At 59.3% G+C, this 18858-nt stretch overlaps 1 protein-coding gene across 20 annotated transcripts in view; it reads left to right on the top strand.

Annotated features, from left to right (window-relative positions):
• The window catches only part of BCAS3 (BCAS3 microtubule associated cell migration factor), a 611182-nt gene extending 593684 nt beyond the window's left edge, over positions 1-17498 (top strand). For 12 of the 20 annotated variants that reach the window (XM_070061000.2, XM_051824721.3, XM_089317312.1 and 9 more), the window contains one exon: positions 16674-17498. In XM_070061000.2, the coding sequence (XP_069917101.1) occupies positions 16674-16822 (149 nt within the window). In that variant the 3' untranslated portion in view covers positions 16823-17498. Of the gene's footprint in view, positions 1-13534; positions 13626-16673 lie in introns of all 20 variants that reach the window. The other 8 variants (XM_070060998.2, XM_089317313.1, XM_070061002.2 and 5 more) reach the window with 1 other exon arrangement.
• The last annotated feature ends 1360 nt before the right edge of the window (positions 17499-18858 follow it).

Below are 18858 nucleotides of genomic sequence, written 5' to 3'. Positions count from 1 at the left end.
CGGCTTCACCCCATCTCAGTGTGCACCCAGCCCTCCCTCCATCTTCCTCTCCGGCTGCCCTGTGCCAGCTCCAGCGTGCTCCCTGAGGGTCCCTGAGCCCACGCGCACTCTGCCCGCCAGGCCTCTGCACATACTTTTTCCTTTTGCATGGAATGTTGTCTCCCAGAGCCCACTCCTCTCCATCTCCCCCCCAGAATAACTTCACTAATTCCTGCTTAGCAGACATTCCTTTCAATATTGCCTTTTCTAGAAAAATAGAATGTTTTAAGTAAACACAACATTGACTTCTTCCAGTTGTTTTGTGGCTAGGTAAAGCTCTAACAATACCAAAGGGGGGGGGGGCGGATGTGAGAAACACCTGGGTACCCTGTAAGTACTTCTTCTCTTTAGATTTTAACTCTTCAGTCACTCTTTGGTTAAACCTTGTCTTCCTTTTTCGCTTTCTCCCACAATAAGTATCAAAAACACAGGCCTCCCCTACAGGCCCCGGTTCTCTGTCTAACCTATGCTTCACCCGGCTCTGCAGGAAGCAGCCTCTTTGGCTGTTAACTTTGCTCATAAATTTCATTATACGTGCTCGCTCAGCTCACCCAGATACACAGATCTTCCCAAAACAATACCGGGCAAGACGTTCTAGAATGTTCCATTTTATTTCATTTCTTAAACATGCAGTCATAACTCACTAGATTGAGTGGTGATCTGCAGTTTGAAAACTCGTGCCCTAGCTCGTTCTGCTAAACCCTCTCCGTTCTCCTGTTTGTGTGTTAATTACTCAGCAGACAAGACTCTGGTTATTTTCAGCAAAAGCTGTTCTAAAGACTTCCATCAGAAGCTGCTTTTAGTTCTAGAAAGCGGTGCCTTTTTCCCTTTGTACCAGAAAAGGCCCACTCTGAGCATTACACAGTTTCTAAGTGGCTGCAGTGAGGTTTCAGTAAGTTAATACCAAATATCTGTGGATTGCCTATGTTTTGCAAAAGGTGACCTCAAAGCACTATTTGTATCTCGTGTGTGCGTTCACGTGTATGTGTTAATAGCATCTCTCATTACGGGGCTGTGGGAAGTAAGATCATGGTAGATGTGAGCCATGATGACCAAGGAGATCAGAGGTGCACGCTAAGCCAGATAACCCTGCTGCTGACCGCCTGTGCTACCTCCAGGTTCAGCCTTTGGGGTAGGCCTTAGGATTCCTGCCCGTCCCGCTGCTCAGGGCTAGAACACCCCCTGCGTTGTCAGCAGGGGCCATGTCAGCCCCCTTGCATTGCAAGGTGCTGCATGATCCAGTGACTGCAACTGCAGGCACAAGGGCGGTGAATGAGCTGTTATCTCTTAGACCTCACTGCCCACTGGTCAAGCCCATCTTCAGGACAGGTCACTGAATTGTCAGTGTTGATTTTGCTGGACTTGGTAGACGTTTTGGAAGATGGAGCCATTAGGATTTCCCCAGCCCACAAATGAAACGTCTGCAGCCCGGATGGGGGACTCTACCCCACGCACGTGCACCCTGGTGACAGGAGGGACTGGCAGCGCCGGCCCACGAGTGCCCTTTCCCAGCCCTGAGTGATCTGATTCTCAGTGAAGTGGGAGCCTGCTCGGTGGGTCCTGGGCCAACACCCCGTTTCCATGTGTGCTCACCCAGAGGTGATGCGGGCCGAGCTGCCGCCGTACCAAACCCCCATGCAGCTTTGTTCTTGCTGCGGGGTCTTCTCTCCTCCTCTTCCCACTGTCTCCCTGTGAGTGGAAATGATCTTCACCCCAGACACTCTGGCAGGATCTTGGAGCCACCTGCCAGTCAGAATGCCTGTGCTCTTCACGATGCCCAGTGTCAGTTCTCACCTCTCTGACTTCCCAGGTCCCATTCCCCCTTCCTGAGATGGGAGTGGGTGATGCGTCTCGTTGGACTTTCTCACTCTCTCTGTCTGGCATGGCTGGACCCTCTCGCCCGGAATGCTGGGGTCTCTGGGTGCTCTCCCTGATTGCCAGCTGCTCCTGGATTTGCCCCTCTCCCAGCAATTCCAGGTTCCTGGGCGAACACTGCCAGCCAACTTAGCCGGGCACCTGGGGCCTTCCCTCTGCTTTGCCTGAATGGGCCCTGGATTCTTTCTCCCCCATGGAAAAAACCCTGTGGGTGTCTTCCCTCAGCGACCACCTAAGTGGCCCCCCGTGCTCCTTGAAGGCATCTGCTCGCTGCCCCAGGCCAGGCTGGAGAAGAGGAAGTAAGACTTAACCCCTGCCCTGAGGAGGCAGTAGTACTGACCCATGAGTCTGTTGCTCTCTGGCTGCCGTCTTCAGCTTACCCCTGGGCCCCCCTAACAGAGCTGCACCAAGGAGAGGTCCGGGTTGCTCCCCTATGCACAGGGCTAGTCTTGCCATGATTGAAGACAGAACTGGCAGCTCCCCAATCCCAGATGCCCTCATTGCTGAGGCGGGGAGAAGAAAGTGAGCACGCAGAGGGCCTAGGACCCCCAGATCCAGGGCCCAGGCCCACCAGCAGGTCTTTGAGTGGGAGGCTGCAGCTGGGGTGGCATTGTTGGTGTCTCAGTTCAGTGTCACATCACCTGGCCCTAGCTGTTACCCACTGTGGGAAAAGGCCAAGCCTAGAGTCTGGTCAGTTCCCAGCACCCGGCTCCTGCTACAGGGATGTTTGCTTTTCCTCTTCGGTGGGATTTAGAAGCCCTCCTCAGGATGTGGGCTTGTGGCCCTGGCAAGCACCTTTCCCTCTGTGGCTCCCTGCCTTCTTCTCCTACTGTGGGCACGGGGCCACCAGGAAGTGTAGAACGTGTTTCCTCCTGCCCCAGATGTGGCCTGGGCACTGAGCCACTGCACCAAGTGCTTTGTGTCATGTCCCTGGTCCTGGCCACCCCGAAGGCCCTCTGGGCTTCTGACTCCACTCAGCACATCAGTGTCCTCTCTCCATCACACGAGGCCAGGTGGACAGACAGTCTCCCTTCCAGAGTAAAGAGAAGGAATTGAGGGACTTGAAGTGAGATTGTAGCTGAAAGGAGTGGTATTGAGTTAAGGTATCCAGAGCCAGGTGGCCACATGGCCCAACCATTGGTGTCAGCCCCACACCCATCCTAATGGGATTTGCTGATTTGCTGCTCCTACTTCCCTGCCTGCCCCACCCCCCTGCAGAGTTTTAAAAGGACCTGTTCCTGAACACATGGCTTTCTTTGTCTCCATCTCTCTCTCTCTCTCTCTCTCTTTTTTTTTTTTTTTTTTTTGACAGGCAGAGTGGACAGTGAGGGAGAGAGACAGAGAGACAGAGAGAAAGGTCTTCCTTTGCCGTTGGTTCACCCTCCAATGGCCGCCGCGGCTGGCGCACCACACTGATCCGAAGCCAGGAGCCAGGTGCTTCTCCTGGTCTCCCATGGGGTGCAGGGCCCAAACACTTGGGACATCCTCCACTGCACTCCCTGGCCACAGCAGAGAGCTGGCCTGGAAGAGGGGCAACCAGGACAGAATCCGGCTCCTCGACCGGGACTAGAACCTGGTGTGCCGGCGCCGCAGGCAGAGGATTAGCCTAGTGAGCCATGGCGCCAGCTGTCTCCATCTCTTGATCTCTCTCTTGCTCTCGCTCACACTTACACTCATGCTCTCCTTCTCCCTCTTTTCCTTCTTCACCCCTTCCCTCTAGTCTGTTGGGTTTCCCCCAATAAACCCTTTCCCTTAAAAGAGAGAGAGAGAGAGAGAGAGAGAGAGAGAGAGAGAGAGAGAGAGAGAGAAAGAGAAGGTATCCAGGTTGAGTCCCCAGCTTTAAGATCCTGCCTGCCTCACCTAGGGAGGTGCCCCTGCCTGTTCTCTAGATCGGGGGATCCCCAGAAAGGTGCCCCTGCCTGTCCTTCTCAGGGCCTGCTCTGATATCAGCAGTGCCCAGGGCCTGCATTCGCCGCAGGCTCCTTGCTGCAGCATGGCACATCTGGAGGACCCGCGCCCCGCTACTCCCCAGTCTGGGTGCACACATCCCTGGCTCTGAGGGCCCTGATGTGGCTGCTGCCCTCCTCCTCTGCCCACTCATCTGTTTTAGGCCACGCTCAGACCCGACCCGCTCTGTAATGCTTTTCCTGATGGCGTAGCCATATGTTCGTGCGCCCTCTCTGACTGTCCCTGCCACCGCTTTATGGAACACTTGGCCCCGGGCAACCCACGTGGGTTGCCATTCTGTTGACTGGTGATGGCCCATCCCTTCTAAATGTCACTGCAAGAAGAGCCAGCTCCAGCAGTGCCTCCAGTCCCTCCCTGGCGCCCAGTTCCGTGAGCGGGTCTTGATCCAGCTCTGTTTCCATGAGCTGAGTCTGATGCATCTTTGTCACCTTTAGCCACTCGCCGCCTCCCTGGATGGGAGCCAAGCTGGGCCTCAGTTAATGTCTGTTGAATGACTGGTTGGGTTTTTGTGGCCTCTGAGAGGTAAATGAAAGGCAGCCAAAACAATGGGAATATTTATTGTGCTCCAAAGACACACTTGTCAGGTTCTGGCCAGATCTCAAATCCGATTCCAGGTAGATTCTCCTCTCTGTGCTCCACCCTCCCTCTTGTCCCCCGAGGCTCCCAGAAGCCCAGCCAGAGGCAGGGCTATAAGGGACAGTGTGGACTGAGAAACTTCTGTGTGCATTGCCCAAGGTCTGCTTTTGACATTCTGACTAAGGCACGCCGATTCTGCCACCAAGAAGAAAACGGCTCTGTGACCCCCTTGGGGACCCCTCAGAGTCCCCTGTCCAGGTGCCGGCCCAACATGGAAGCAGGGTTCCTGTGAAAAGGGTGTATCCAGGACAGAGGGTGGGAGCAGCTGCTGCCTGGGACCCCTCTCTGGAGGGATAACATAGGTAAATGGTTAACCGAAGGGAGGATTTCTCTGTGCCTCCTCCCCGCCAGAGAATTCACCTTTAACCACCGACCTCTCTGGGCGGTGTGAGAGCTGAACCCAGTGGAGCACAGTCGTGGGTGGTTAAATGTGCACCTTTCCCAAACTCGGCCTCTGCCTGCTCAGAAGACGGCATGGGGTAGGCAGAGCACCCCCAGGGCTGATGGCTGGCAAGAGAGGAGGCCAGCCGTGACCCTCCCTGACACTTGAGTGAGAGGCAGCACTGTCTGAGCCAGGCGAGTCGGGGGGCACCCACACCAGCAGCAACTGCCCACCCTCCGACTTGGAGCTGTCTTCCTGCCCACTCCTGTTCCTTCCCCACTCCTCCCCCAGGAGCCTGCAGCCCTACCACATCAGACATTTTGACACTGGCTGGCAGAACCCCCAGCACCAGGCCACCCCAGCAGCCCCGACGCCCCTGCTCGGGTATTGCTCGGAGCAGCTCCACCCCTCCGTGTGCGTAATTGAGTTTGGGAGAACCCGCCATCCAGCCGCTTCAGTTGTTCTGGCTGATTTTCCATCCCATGTCCCCTGTGCTCATTTTACTGGCATCTCCAGGACCGGCGAGCCGTCACCCCTTTGATGTGTGTGACTGCTTGGTGCTGGCCTTGGGGGTGGGTCGGGGGGGGGTGGCCCAAGCCTTCCCCAGGCCCCGCCTCCATCTGAGCGTGGCCTGGGCCCTTGGAAGGCTCAGCGCGTCTTGGGTTTCATGCTTTATTCATCCCCGAGCCACTGGGAGCAGAAACAGAGCGCACAGTTAATGCATTTGAGCCCGTTTCCGTGATCCTCGCCTCAGAAGCGTAGCCACGCTGCCACACAGCTTGGAAATCAGGCCCAGATTCCAAAGCCCTGGGACCCAAGAGGAGCAAGAAAACCTGAGGGGCCGCCCAAGGGCCTCGCTGCCCTTCCACCTGCTCCCTAAGGCTGCCCTGGCCGGCAGGACACAGGCGCTGTGGGCTGGCCCGAGCGGCAGGCGGGGAGGGCAGCAGGAGGCCTCTGGGGCCCCAGGAATCTGTAACCCCCTGGATGTGCGTGCCTTGGACCAGACCGGCAAGGAACACCCCCCGCAGAGCTCTCGGTCAGACCAGATTCTGGCATCCTCTCTCCTCGGTCTCAGCTCAGCTCTTTCTGCTCCCTCAGAGGTCCGTGCTGTGAGCCTCTGTAAGGAAATACTTTATTTTCAATGCAGCCGCAGCCCTGGCCAGGGCAGGAAAGGCCATCCCTCCTGAGAGACCAGGGCTGCGAAGTGTTCGGGTGTCCCCTCCTGTCTCTGCCTGCTCGGAGGCTTTGTCCCGCTGTCCTGTTCCCCACGAGGGTGCCCTCCCAGCACCAGGTGCTCCAGCTCCAGGAGGCCCTGGCGTGACAGCCAGGAGGTCCCTATTGGCAGGGGACTGGTTGGGATGGGGAGTCGGTGCTGCCCTTCACCCAACAAGAGTCTCTTTGAGAACGAGGCTCCCCGCCCCCCACTTTGAAGATGGAACTCAAATTTTCGGACTCTGCTGTGCAGAGCAGAGAGGTCACTAGGCTCTAATGCATTTACCATTGACTGCCCCTCTTGTAGTGCGTCTATTAGTGAGTAATTTGATTTGTACCTATTCATTTGCAGTCCCTGCAGGAGCCTGGAGCTGGCCCCTAGTATAATTGGTGCTGTCTCTATTTTTACATCATTAGATTAGCCCCGACTCCTGGCCACTTGTTGTCTGCGCTTGTCTGTCCATTTATACAACCTAATGTAACACAAAATTCATTACTGATCACATTACTTTCAACTCTGAAGCCAGCCTTGTGATAAACATTTGGTTAACCCCTTCCTACCCACGGGAGGGCTGACAGAACAAATGCACTTCTCCTCGACAGGCAAATCAATATCTTAATACAGCAAAGTGGAATTGCATTTCTAGATTTGTTATTCCTCCTGGAGGAGCAAATGGAGAGGCTCGCCTGAGCCGGCTGAATTGAATAATGAATAGAGCCCCGGCACCAGCAGCCAGTCTGGGAGCACAGCACACAGGCAAACCTGGCATCGGCCCGGGCGCTCTCATCTGGACAGGCGGCACCGAGGCCAGGAACTGGGGTCGGAATCCCGGCTTCAACGGGGGGGCTTGAGGGCACCGGCTGGGACCCCAGTGGGAACCACAGAAATCCTGCCCGATGCCATTGCCTTTGCTAGGCTTGGCCCAGGACAACCAGACCCAAATCAGCACAGACAGAAAGGCTGCCAGACACGTGGGCCTCACCCTAAACACCACCGGGAAGGTAAAGCCCATTACTAAGGTCAGGCTTCCCATCTGGAAACAGACACGAAACAGCAGTTCCTATCTGGAGCCAGCCCGGTGACACTGGAGCTGGTTGGTTCCGACTGACTCGTGTGCATGCTCCGCCTGTTGCATTCTCTGGCACCCAGATGCCCTGTGCGCCTGCTCGCAGTTTGGATCTCTGGGAGGTTTGTGAAAAGTGATTTGGACTCCCACATAGCAGAACGTCGTAAAGAGACCTCCGCCCAGCTCTAGTTAATCCAGAAGGTTCTCCCGTCCCCTCTTTGTCTCCAGGCAGCATCCACACCCACAGTAGATCCTTAACGCGCAGAGCCGTTTGTTTTGGAAGGAACCGGGCCCCCACTTACTGAGAGACTCTCCCTTAAAGCCTGCACAAGGATGGAGGAGTAGAACGGAGCCCACCTCCGTGGAAGCTATAAGGCACTGAGTAACAAGAAGCCAGCAACTGGAGGTGCCCAGGTGGGAGGCAGGCTGGGCAGGCAGCCATCCAGGCACCATGCTGCTTGCCCAGGCCTGGCTCAGCGAAGTCTCACTTCTGTTGAACGGGACACCCCACTCCACCCCTCGCTTCGCCACCACACACACACAGGTCTGCCTGGGGACTCTGCTGTCCCATCAGCACTCAGAGCCCAGGCAGGCCTGTGAGACCCGGTTGAGGGAGGCCTTGGCAGACTCAGATGCCGGCCCTGGCCCTGGCCCTGAGGCCGATTCGTCCTCTCCTGGTAGTCCCGAGGCCGCGGGGGTGGGGTGCTCTGTGACCTGGGAGGTAGGACTGGGCCCAGGAGGCTTCTCACCCCCAAAGGCTCCAGGATCGCAGCCCTCAAGCCTTTCCTGCAGTGAGGAGCCACTGAGAGGGGTCCCCTTGCAGGGTATTATGGGATGCCTCCTTATCTCGGAGGGGCACTGGTATGTCAGTGAGGTGAGTCTGGGTACAGGCCCTGTGAGAAAGAGTGGGGACACTGGCCCTTCCCCAACTCCGCCCCACTCCGAGTACACCCACAACGGGCTCGGCCGTTAACCCTCTCGGGTGGGTTTGGGGAGCAGTAGGGCGTGGGGTGTGCGCCGCCCGTGCCGGCTCAGGGTAGAAGAGATAAGAGCGAGGGCCTTGGCCTGGGACTGGGAGAGGCAATGGCAGGAGGAGCGGATCTGCTGGTGGAATGAGAGGCTGCGGTTTCTTAACCTTGATGGAAAAGGGGGAAAGCCACATCTTACCAAACTCTTCCGCTGCGTCGTCGAGAATTTAATTACATTTGGACACTTGAATGAGAACCAGATGTGGCTCTGGCCCCGAGAGTCAGCGGCATTCAAAGAACGGCGTGGCCCCTGTGGTCTGCAGGCCCGTCTGCTAACTCAGCGCAGGAGCGCAGCTTGGGGAGACCCCTGCCTGCCTGGGAGCTGGGGTGGCGTTTTCCGGGCATTGTCACTGGACTTGAGGAGCCAGGCAGGTCAAGGCCAGCGGCCAATCACCTGGTTCCACGAGAGTGGTCCCTTGTCCCGTCCGCTCTTCCTGGCCATGCAGGATGGGTGCATATGCACCACCCCCTCATCAGCACCCCCATGAAGAAGCCACTCCCGCTGTGCTGTGGGACCCCAAGTCCACCTGCGGTTAAGTTATGCAAGGACCCGAAGCTAGAAGAGGTCCTGGGTACTGCGTGCTGCTCTGGGGCCTCAGCCTGCCGAAGGCACACCGGCGGCTGAGCCATGCAGCGCCTTCGTGTCCCTTCCTGCCGGAGCCTCACACACCCGGGGAGTGGCTGGAGCAGAGCCCCGCGCCTGCATCTGCCCAGCAGGAAGCGAGCCCGACACCTCCAGAGCGGGGCGATGGAGCCGGCTCGGCCCAGCCTCTGCCGTCCCTGCGCGCCATGCTCTGCCTTGGTCCGGAGTTACAGCAGCGCCCAGGGGGTCACTGGACAGGGACCACTGGTCAAGGTGGTCTCAGGGCGGTAGGGAGGATCTTGCTGCCCTATTGAAAATCAGGACTTGGTTTCCTGGGAGTGGGCGTGGCGGCCTTTCTAGTGCAAGTCCTCCCCTGCCTCCTGGCTGTCGTGGGAAGGGCCCAGGGGAAAGCCAGTGAGACCTCACCCCCATTGTCACTCTTGGTTGGTTCGAGGGCGGTGATGGGGAAGCCAGGGCTGGGCTGTGAGGGGCTGGATGCCTTAGGGACAGGTCTGGTCAAGAGAGGCCCCTCTCTCCCACTCGGTCCTGCTTCTGTTCTCCCTTTCCTGCACTCCAACACGCACACCTCCGGTGATTCTGCCCTGCCCCTGCTGGGCCCTCAGGGCCTCGGGGTTCCTGCCTGCCTCTAAGTCTCTACTCCCTGGGGCTGATGCCACCAGGGCTGTGGTCATGAGCAGGGCTTCCAGGAGCCTGCAAACCTTCCTTGTGTGGAGGGGAAGGAGAGGAGGTATGCCCCTGGAAGCTGAGGCACAGAGAGGGCTCCTCCATCATCTCCTCCATCCTCGCCCCTCCCACGCATGCCTTACAACCCTCAGCAGCAGCAGCATCTGAGGTCTCCTGGGCCTCAGGTCTTCCCCTCCAGGCCCCATGAAGGCTCCTGGGAACTTGAACGCAGCTCCAGGGGCCAAGGGAGGCGGCTCCAGGCCGCCCGAGCCCAGGGCACCTGCCATTACTTTCAGTGTTTGAGCTGACAGTGGCGGCTGGTGGGGAGGGGCCGACAGGTTAGGCCACAGATGTGGTCTGGGCCTTGTTCTAGGATGACCTCTACACCTGGGAGGGCTCAGCAATGGGAGCTGGGAAAGGAGGGTCCCTGTGGGATGAGAGACTCCTGCCAGGGAGGAGCAGGTGCCCCAGGGCCACATTGCTCAGGCTGCTGGCAGGAGCTGTCGGAAGCACCAGGCTGCCTCCGTGGTGAGAACCCAGGAGTAGGTGGCGTCAGCTGGCCGGGGTCTGTGCTCAGACATAGGTGTTAAGCCCCGGAGATAAGAACAGGCGAGAGCAGGCCCTGTGCCTCCTCCACTCCCTGTCTCCCACAGCCCAGACCAGGATTCCTGTTAGCGGAATGTGGGGGAGCCTCAGCTTCCAGAAGCCGCCCTCCTTCCTCCCTTGAGCCTGCCTGGGAAGGGAAAAAAGGGCCTGCCTGCCCGACCCCTGCTAGACGAAGCCCCCGCCTGCCTCGCGAGGCCCCCGGAGGAGCCGGCTCTGTTGGCGTCTCTGCGAGCTCTGAAGCTGAGCAGGGTGCTCATCTAGACCCAGCGGCTGTGAGGAGCCAGGCAGTCTCGCAGGTGGGAGTGCGGAGTGCAGAGCAGAGCGAGGCCTCCCCATAGGCTGCCCTCTTATACCGCTGCACTTGGAACCTTCTACAAAGTGCCTGGGGGCTGAGGCTGGCTCCTGCCCCACCTGTGGTCCTGACAGGGTCACCAGGCTTTTAGAGGCCAGCTTAGCCCACTCCATCTGGGTCTCTCTGAATAGGCCTCCGCCGCCTCGGCCACACTCTGGAGAAAAAGCGGTCACTTCCAGGCCCAGAACTGGGTAAGGAAAGCAGCCCTGGGCTGTGTCTGCCAGGGTCACCACCCCACTGGCAGCTGTGCCATCGCTCCAGGTTCCAGCAGCAGGAAGCTGCCAACCCTGGCCAGCCCCACACATTGTGTTCAAGCCTCCCTGTCCCCAGCTTCTCTCTTCCCCGTGCGTGCGGCGCAGCTGGTCCTGTGCCCTGTTTGCAAATCCATTGCTGATAAAACGGCTTGCCCGGGGCAGACCCCATTGAGACCAGTTTGCTGACGTCATGGCAGTCCTGTGGCCCTGTGGTCACCATACAGATCCCATCGGGGAAAGATGCTGAAAACCCCTAGGCTCCTAAGGAGGAGACCGCACATGTACACACCTGACTTCCTACCCGAGCTGAGGAGACTGTTCTGGCAAATACTTCCTGAGCCCAGCACTGGGCAGCGGACAGGCTGTGTGCCTGTGGCCATCCACTCCCCGGGGTGCCACCAGGCCAAACCCAGGCATGGGTCTTAATCACAGCCCCTGCTAACATGGGAGAACTGGGAGGTAGGTGTAGGAGGGGGAAAAAAAATCAATGCATGTCAACAGGGTTGGAAATTTATTTTCCATCTCGGAGGAGGGGTTTTGCAGAGAGGGAAATGAGAAGCTGTACACGTGTATCAGCCATCCTCCTTCCTGGGCCGTTTCTTGATGAAAAGCAGGAACTCCTTCCCAAGCTCCAGTGGGGGTCTGGGTGGCAGAGACACCTGCCCGAGAGGGAGTGCAAGAGGTGCCCTGAAGTCCTGTGGATAATCATGATGACTAATCCGATTGCAGCAATAATAGTAACTCACATTTGCTGACTGGAAGCTTGAAGCACTCTGTGATGCACTCCACATGCATTATTTAATGTCATTCTTACAGCCAGGCCACGAAACAGACATTGCGATCCTCACAGTCAGGAAGCCGAGGCACAGAGGTTGCCCAAGTCTCCCAGGTAGCAGGTGGCCCAGGCCTGTGCTCCTAATGCTTCCCTGAGTGGCCTCCACCGGCCTGAGCCCTCTGAGGCTTCATTCAAGGCCAGGGGGAGCGTCCTGCTTCTTGCTGCTAGAAGTGGAGGCTGTGGGTCCGGGACAGACTCCTGCTCCCACCAGGTCTAATCCTACTCCCACCAGGCAGCGTGGGTGATTAGCTTGGGGCTCCGGTGCACGGCTGCAGCCAGGGCCCAATAAAAGTGCTCTGCTAATCCCTTTCATGAGCAGCATCTTGGCGCTCGCGGACGGAGCGAGGCTGGCTGGCTGGAGCCTGGAGGAAGCCAGAGGGGCGAGGCAGTCCGTGCTGCTCCTTTGTGGTTGTGGAAGTGCCAGGGGCCCCAGCACCCCCTTCCCAAGTGCAGACGGCACTGCCCTCGCCAGGCTCTCTCGGCCTCCTCGGAGTCCCTCAGACCTGGACCTGGGCTCTCCCTGCTGCCCCCCTACCGGGTCTCCGACTCGCTGAAAGAGGCTCCAGCACAAGCCCATCATGGCCTTCACGTCTACCAGGGTCCCCGGGTCTCATCTGGGCCCCGTGTCTTGGGCATTTCTCTCCCTGCCCAGGAAGTGGGGGAGCTGGAGGTGTGATGTTGAGTAGTGACTGCAGTGTGAGAAGAGGCCTGCGTCCAGTCTGCCCAGCTCCCACCACAGGTCCCAGGAGCCGGTCTGTGCACCCCACTGGGGGCCGAAGGGCAGGGCTTATTCTGCACAGTCCAGCTCGGGAGCTGGGCAGGTGGCAGGCAGCCATGCCCCTGCCTCAGGGCACAGAACGACCATGCCCCTCCCTGTGTCTCTCTGGTGGCTTCCCTGACCAGGCCAACCACTTCCCTGCACCCTGTGACCGGCACCCTACAGAGTGGGGTCAGCACGAGGCTGCAGCCGTCTGTCTCCCTCTTGTGCTTGCTTCATCTGAGCTGAGTCTCCTCCCTGTTACTCACTGCCACTGTCTTGTCCCCCCAGCCCCTGTGGCCTGCCCATCCTTGGCCATGGCGGGGAGGGGCAGTGGTGGGCAGCAGCCCCTTCTTCCAGTAACAGTCCTCAGGGCAGTGGTGGGCACTGAGGCCAGGCCCAGTGACAGTCGCCTGGAGGTCAGCCTGCACCAGCAGCAGTTCTCTGTGGTAGCGCGTGGCCCGGGGCTAGCGGCTTCTTAGTCCTCGGCTTCCCTGTCTGTAGGATGGGGAGGTCACTCCCCCTCCCAGGAGCTCTGCAGAGTACGAGGTCGCAGGAGGGCTGGCTTTCATCTGAGCCCAGCCGCATCCCTGGGCACCGTTCCTTACCCCCTGCCCTGCTCCCATAGCCACCTCAAACCCTGGCCAGAAGCTGCCAGAGCTCCACGGGGCACTTGCTGGGCTGCTCCCCTCGTCCCCCACCACAGGCCCCCAGCACCCTCTGCCAGGCCCTGGCAGGTTTGAGGTGGATCCTCCACACACGCCCATGTCAACTGCCAGGCACTGCCCAGGCCGGGGCTCCTGGGAGTGGGGAGGAGGATATGGGCCAGAGCTGGGCCCCTGAGTCAGAAGGTCCGGAGGCGGCCTGACAGCCATGTGCCCCTCCTGCCAGCCCACCTGCATGGGGTCCCATCCAGCGCTGCATGGGCCGTGGTCCCGTCTGTCCCCTTCCCGGAGCTGCTCCTCCTGCTCAGTGTGACCCCTCTCCCCTGCCCCCTTGCCAAAGGGGGTCTTGGCTCCGTCACGCCGATTCTGTCTCGGGGAGCCCCCAGGCTGGCCTGTGCCCAGCCCCCCACATGTGCATGTCACCGTCCCCGACTGCAGAGTCCCTGCTGCAAGCCTCCCCCAACCCTGGTGTGAAGCCTCTGCCCGCACCTCCATCCACCCCCTGCACCTGCTTGCCAAGATCACTGTCCTTCTCCATCGTTGTCCATATCTTTTCCAAAAAAGATTCCTCAATGCTTTTCTTTTCAAAAGGGAAAAAAAAAGGAAAAAAAAAACAATGCCAACAGCCCAGCGCCCGTGAGCAACCCAACAGTAACAAAGCGTGCGTTCGCGATGGAGGCAGGTAAGGCTGCGCCTTTCCCTTCGCCGTGCTCCCAGGGCGGGCAGCGGGGAGACTCCGGGGACCCGCGTGCACCCCCCGACTCCACCTCTCCACACACCCCAGTGCTGCCTTCAGCGGGGAAAAGGCATGGCGGAAGGTGTGTGGAAGGGCAGCCAGAGGATTGTCCAGGGCTTAGTCCCACTCTCTGTGCCATCTCGGTCATCTCAGCCATCTCCAGGCCCTGTCATTGCCAATAGGGACACAGAGATAAGGCACAGCCACCCCTGCCCCCGGCTCTTGACCTGGTTGGGGTTGGCACTTGCTAGTGTTAGAGGGCCTGGGTGCACAAAGGAGTGAGCCCTCTTGCTAAGCTTTGGGAGATGAGAGGGTGCGGTGGGGCCCAGAGAGCCCAGGAGGGGCCTGTCAGTCAGAAGAAGCAGCTTGAGCACAGCCCCAGAGTGTCACCCAGCCCGGAGAGCTCATGGCTGACAGCTAACACCCGTGGGTGGGACCGGAAGGCTGTGTGTCACACTGGGGGGCTGTGAGCATCCAGGGGAGGTTTTTAAGCAGGGTCCAAACAGGATGAGCGCTGCAGACTGACTCCTGCGGCTGTGGGGAGGGGGTTGCAGGTCAGAGGCCTGGGTGGGCAGTGCAGGCTGAACCAGGGTGGAGGCAGTGGCCAGCTGCTGGGGAAGTAAGTTCAGCAGAGCCCCATGTGCCCTGGGGTGTGGGGGTGAGGGGGAAGGCTGCCCACCTCCCTCTCGCTGGGGCCAGTCGGCGGAGGGAAAACTGGAACAAGGTGGCTTAGGCCGCCCCTGGCTCCGGGAACTGCATGTTCATCTTGTAACCCCTTCGGCAACTGTCCCCGCACTGCCGCGTGACGGACCGGGCTGCTGGCAGTGTCGCTGGGGGGTCTGCACCAAGGGGCGGTGCGGGTACCATGCTTGGTCCTCGACTCTGGGTCCCTCGGCTTCCTGGGCAGCATGGATGTATCCGCTTTTGCGTCATAACCAAGGGGGGGGGCTGCTGTTCAGCTCTGAAAAGGGGCGACCCTCCCCTGAACTCGTGGCCTTTCCTGCTCCTTCATCTGGGGCTGTCTTCCTTGGGCCTGGTGTGTGGATCCTAACGAAGCCTCTGCTTTCCTTGCTCCTGCCATGCGCCTCCCCTGCCCTCCTGGCCCTGCTGTCAGCGCCCCCTAGTGCCAGGACGGCCGTGCACGAGGGCAGGGGCCTCGGAGATTCCCCCATAAACTCCCTGGCTTGCCTGTGGGGAAAGAAGGAAATGGAGGGTGCGCTCGTGGAGCCGGAAGCTTCCATGAACCATTCCCACGACCTACACTTTGCTTTTCTGTTCTCTCCCTCTGGTGACACAATGGTCTGTACCCCGCAAACTAGGGTGCCCCTGAAGAATGAGCAAGAAAGAAGAGATCCAACCCAGCAGCCACCTGCCTGGCCTGTTCCCTGTCCCAATCCCGATAACTCTTGACTTTGCCAGGGTCACGGCCCCAGGGCAGCCAGCATCTCTTGGAGACCAAGGGCCGAAGCAGGGCTCTCAGCCTACGTCCCCAGTGTGCCCGGGGGACCTGGCTTCCCAGTACGCCCATCCAGCCTGGGTCCAGGCCCCAGCCGTGGCAGGTGCATTCCTTTTCCCCGTGCCTCTCTGCGGCTGCTGCTTCTGTCAGCCTCAGTGCTTTCGGGGTGGCCTGCAGGGTGCAGGAGTCCATGGGTAGTTCCCACCCAGCTGGTGATGGCGGCCCAGGAGTAAAGGCCGTGACCCATTCCTTCCCTAACCAGAGCAAGCTGTGCTGCGTGTGTGTGGTGACAGGGGCCTGGGGGCAGCAGCAGGCTGGAGGGAAAGTGCTAAAGCTAGACCAGCTGGGCGTGACATCTGAGCACACCTTGCAGGTCCAAATGCCTGCTTTGGGGCCCTGTGCGGGCCTTTGCCTGAGGTGGAGGGGCCAGCCCCCCAGGCAGAGGCAGGCATCCCTTGGAGAAGGGTAGGCTGCAGGTCACCACATCTCAGCTCGGGGAAGCTTCTAGAGACTGCCGGGGCATGGGAGTGGCTACATCTCAGTGAGGGACTGAAAGCGGGTAGGACCTGGGCAGCTTCTGCAAGCCGGCAAATAATTGCTGCTTTCCTTGCCTTCAGCAAGCAGGAAATTCTATTCCCAACTCATCTACCCCAGTACCTGCCTCGGGTAAAGAGATGTTGTGGCAATTAAGATGCCTGAGGTTGAATGAGATGGGTCACGTTGTCGGGTCCAAGGTGGCAGCCTGGATGTGCAGGGGCCAGGGAAGGGGAGGCTGATGGGGGAGACCTTTCCCCCTGCTTTACAGGTCTCTCTGAACATGGACCTTCTCAGGGGCCCCTGAGGCTTGGGGCTGAGAGGAAGGGGAGGAGTGAGGCACTCCAGGCAAGCAGGGACCCTCTCTCCAGTGCAGTAGGCACCCCTCCGAGCAAGCATTGCTTCCCGAAGGACAACAGGATGCTTCGAGGAAGTGCTGCATAGGAGCCAAAGCCTGGCCAGCAGGCAGCTAGAGCCGATGAGAACGAGCAGCTAAGCCAGGGACAGGTGGGGCAGGAAAGGAGAGGTGGGCGCAGATCAGGCTGGGAGGCGCAGTGCTCCTGTGTCCTGGCTTCTGCCCACCTGTCCCTCCTGAAGATCCAGGACAGGAGACAGACACTGTGGAGTGGGGGTGGGGGAGGGAGTAGGGGTACCGGCTGGGCATGTCTACGTGTGCTGGTGCCAGCCAGCACAGGCCCCGTGAACCACAGTGTCATCCAGGCAGATCGTCAGGGTGGCTGTACTTCCAGCCTAAAGGGCTCCCCCATGATGAAGGAAAGATTGTGCTCTAACTCTGGAGCTGGCCAGCCGAAGGACTTTCTCTGGCCCCTGGCTGAACCTCCCTATGACCTGAGCTGCTGCCTGGCCTCCGTGGGGACCACAGCGGGAATCACCTTGCAGAAGGGTGCAAGGGGGGCCTCCAGGCAGGCGGCTAACCCAGCCTGTGCCCCACCCACCCCCAGTCCCTGCTCTGACCTGGCCCGGCCTTCTCCTCTGTCTTGCAGAACTGCAGCGAGAGGGAAGCATCGAGACTCTGAGTAACAGCTCAGGTTCCACCAGCGGCAGCATCCCGAGAAACTTCGATGGCTACCGATCTCCGCTCCCCACCAATGAGAGTCAGCCCCTCAGCCTCTTCCCCACCGGCTTCCCGTAGGTCCCAGCAGCCTGCTTCAGACCGGCCAGCCACTCACCTGCCCGAGGGAGGGGAACGGCCCCCTCTGATTTGACCCTGCAGTCTCTGCTCCTGTCGTCATCATTTCCCCGAGCTTAGTGACGTCAGCCACCCATCCTTCCTGGATCAAGAAGAGCCCCTTCTCCAAAGCACCTCGGCGCACCCCGACCTCTGCCGCCCATCAGTGGGGCCTGTGGCTGCGAGACTGCAGATGCTCAGTCAGTCCCCTCCTCCATTTGCACTTGACGTCCTGCATTGGATCCGCTTTTGTATTTTCTAACCATACCCATGGGGGCCCTGGAACCGTGGCCAGATCTTGGGGCCTGGCTTGGGAGGGGGTGGTCGGTTCCAGCTGGGTGCTTAGTCCCCGCGTGGTCAGGCTCCACCCCAGCCCTCTCTGAGCTGTGGCACGCAGTTTGCTCCCAGCTCCCCTCGCTCAGCCCCTCCAGCATGGTGTGAGCTGAGACCCAGAGTATTCGGGGAGGAGGCGGGAAGGAGAAGTGTCCCCTTCATCTCCCCATCAGCTCACGGGAAGGCTTTGTCTTTTGAATCTTTAAGCCCTTTTACCCTGGTTCTGTACTGTTCAGTGGAAGAAACTGGTGACCGAGGCCCTGTCGAAAAGTGCACGTCTTGTCCAATAAATCACGCTGCAATTGGAGTCCATCGCTGAGTTGCTGGGGGCCAGGGTCCTCACCAGATGCTGAGCAGGGTCCTGTGGGCCTGACCTCGTGCCCTGGCTCTCCACATCCCCACCCCCAAAAGTGCAGCTGAGCGTGGAGTCTGGGGTAGGAGCAGGAATGGCAAGGGGAAATTTTGCTCCGAAATTTGGGTGGGGCCCAATGTAAGTCCCTTCTTGAAGCTTCTTGCCTGTTAGCAGACCCAGTGCATCCTGAGTGGCAGTCAAGGCCAGCTCAGCCCTTGATGCGTGCTGGCAGGTGGCGGTGGGAAGGAGAGCTTGGCAAAGCCTTGGACCTTATCTTCGGGGCACATGGGAACCGTGTCTGTTTGCAAACTCAGAAAATAGGAAGGCACTCAGGTGGAGGTGGGTGTTGCATGAAACTCGGCTGAAGTCTCAGGTGATGACTTCCTGGTTTTATTCCTCCCCTCCTCTCTATTCTGGACCTGAATGAATAGCAACATGGGACAGGAGCTGGGGAGCAAGAAGGCTGAGCAGGAAGATTAGTGCTAATCCTGGTGCCCCCTTCCCTGCCTCCACTTCCCAGAGACCCCGGTAGACCTTGCAGGATTGAAGGAAACCCAGTGAGCCAGGTGTGTTTTGGGCTGAAGTTTAATGAATAGCTGTAGAAAAGTCAAGTTCACAGACAAGCAGGACCTCTCATCCAACCTATTAGCCAGAGCCCGGGTAGCTCCTGGGGCTGCTGCCGCCCCCTTCACAGATCCCCTGTCCCATCCCTGGTACCACAGATTCCATCTCCAGTCCTCCCCAGTATCACTTGGGGCTGCTGGGAGAAAGGGGCTTGAATTCCACTAGGCTGTGCAGGCTAAGAAGATGTCCCTCCCACCTTGGCACTGCAGCAGGGGAAAGCCCCTGCTGGAGCAAGGCACACTGGGACCCATGGGAGGCCTGGGCACAGGCGGGGAGGGGGCCGCTGGACCGACGGCTCCCTTTTTCCCTTTCAGCTGAGTTGGAGCCACTGATGCGCCTCATATGGGCCCCGCTGCCCTGCTGGAGCAGTGTTCAGTCTAAGGGGACAGGGAGGAAGGGGCCACCAGGCTGCCTATGCACACTGCCGGTGGCCTGGCTCCCTGATGGCTCCCAGAAGCTCTAGGAATTCACCCTAGGGCACGTGGTTGGGGCAGAGACCTTGCTGCCTGGGGCCCCCGCCCAGGCAGGGACCCGGCAGGCAGCCCGCAGTCAGTGCCTGGCCCTTCTCTGGTGGGGGACGAACAGCTGTGGCCTTCTCCCGCCAGGGAAAGTCGTGGGTGTCGGCTGGACATTGGGCTGAGCTTGCGGGACAATCTGGTTATTCATCTGCTCACAGGCAGAGCAACTCTTT

This window comes from Oryctolagus cuniculus, chromosome 17 (genome assembly GCF_051225735.1).
Source record: "Oryctolagus cuniculus isolate XC-2025 breed Fujian yellow rabbit chromosome 17, ASM5122573v1, whole genome shotgun sequence".
Classification (NCBI taxonomy): domain Eukaryota; kingdom Metazoa; phylum Chordata; class Mammalia; order Lagomorpha; family Leporidae; genus Oryctolagus; species Oryctolagus cuniculus.
The sequence above is the reverse complement of the archived record's forward strand: the minus strand, read 5'-3'. Positions and strand labels throughout refer to the sequence as shown.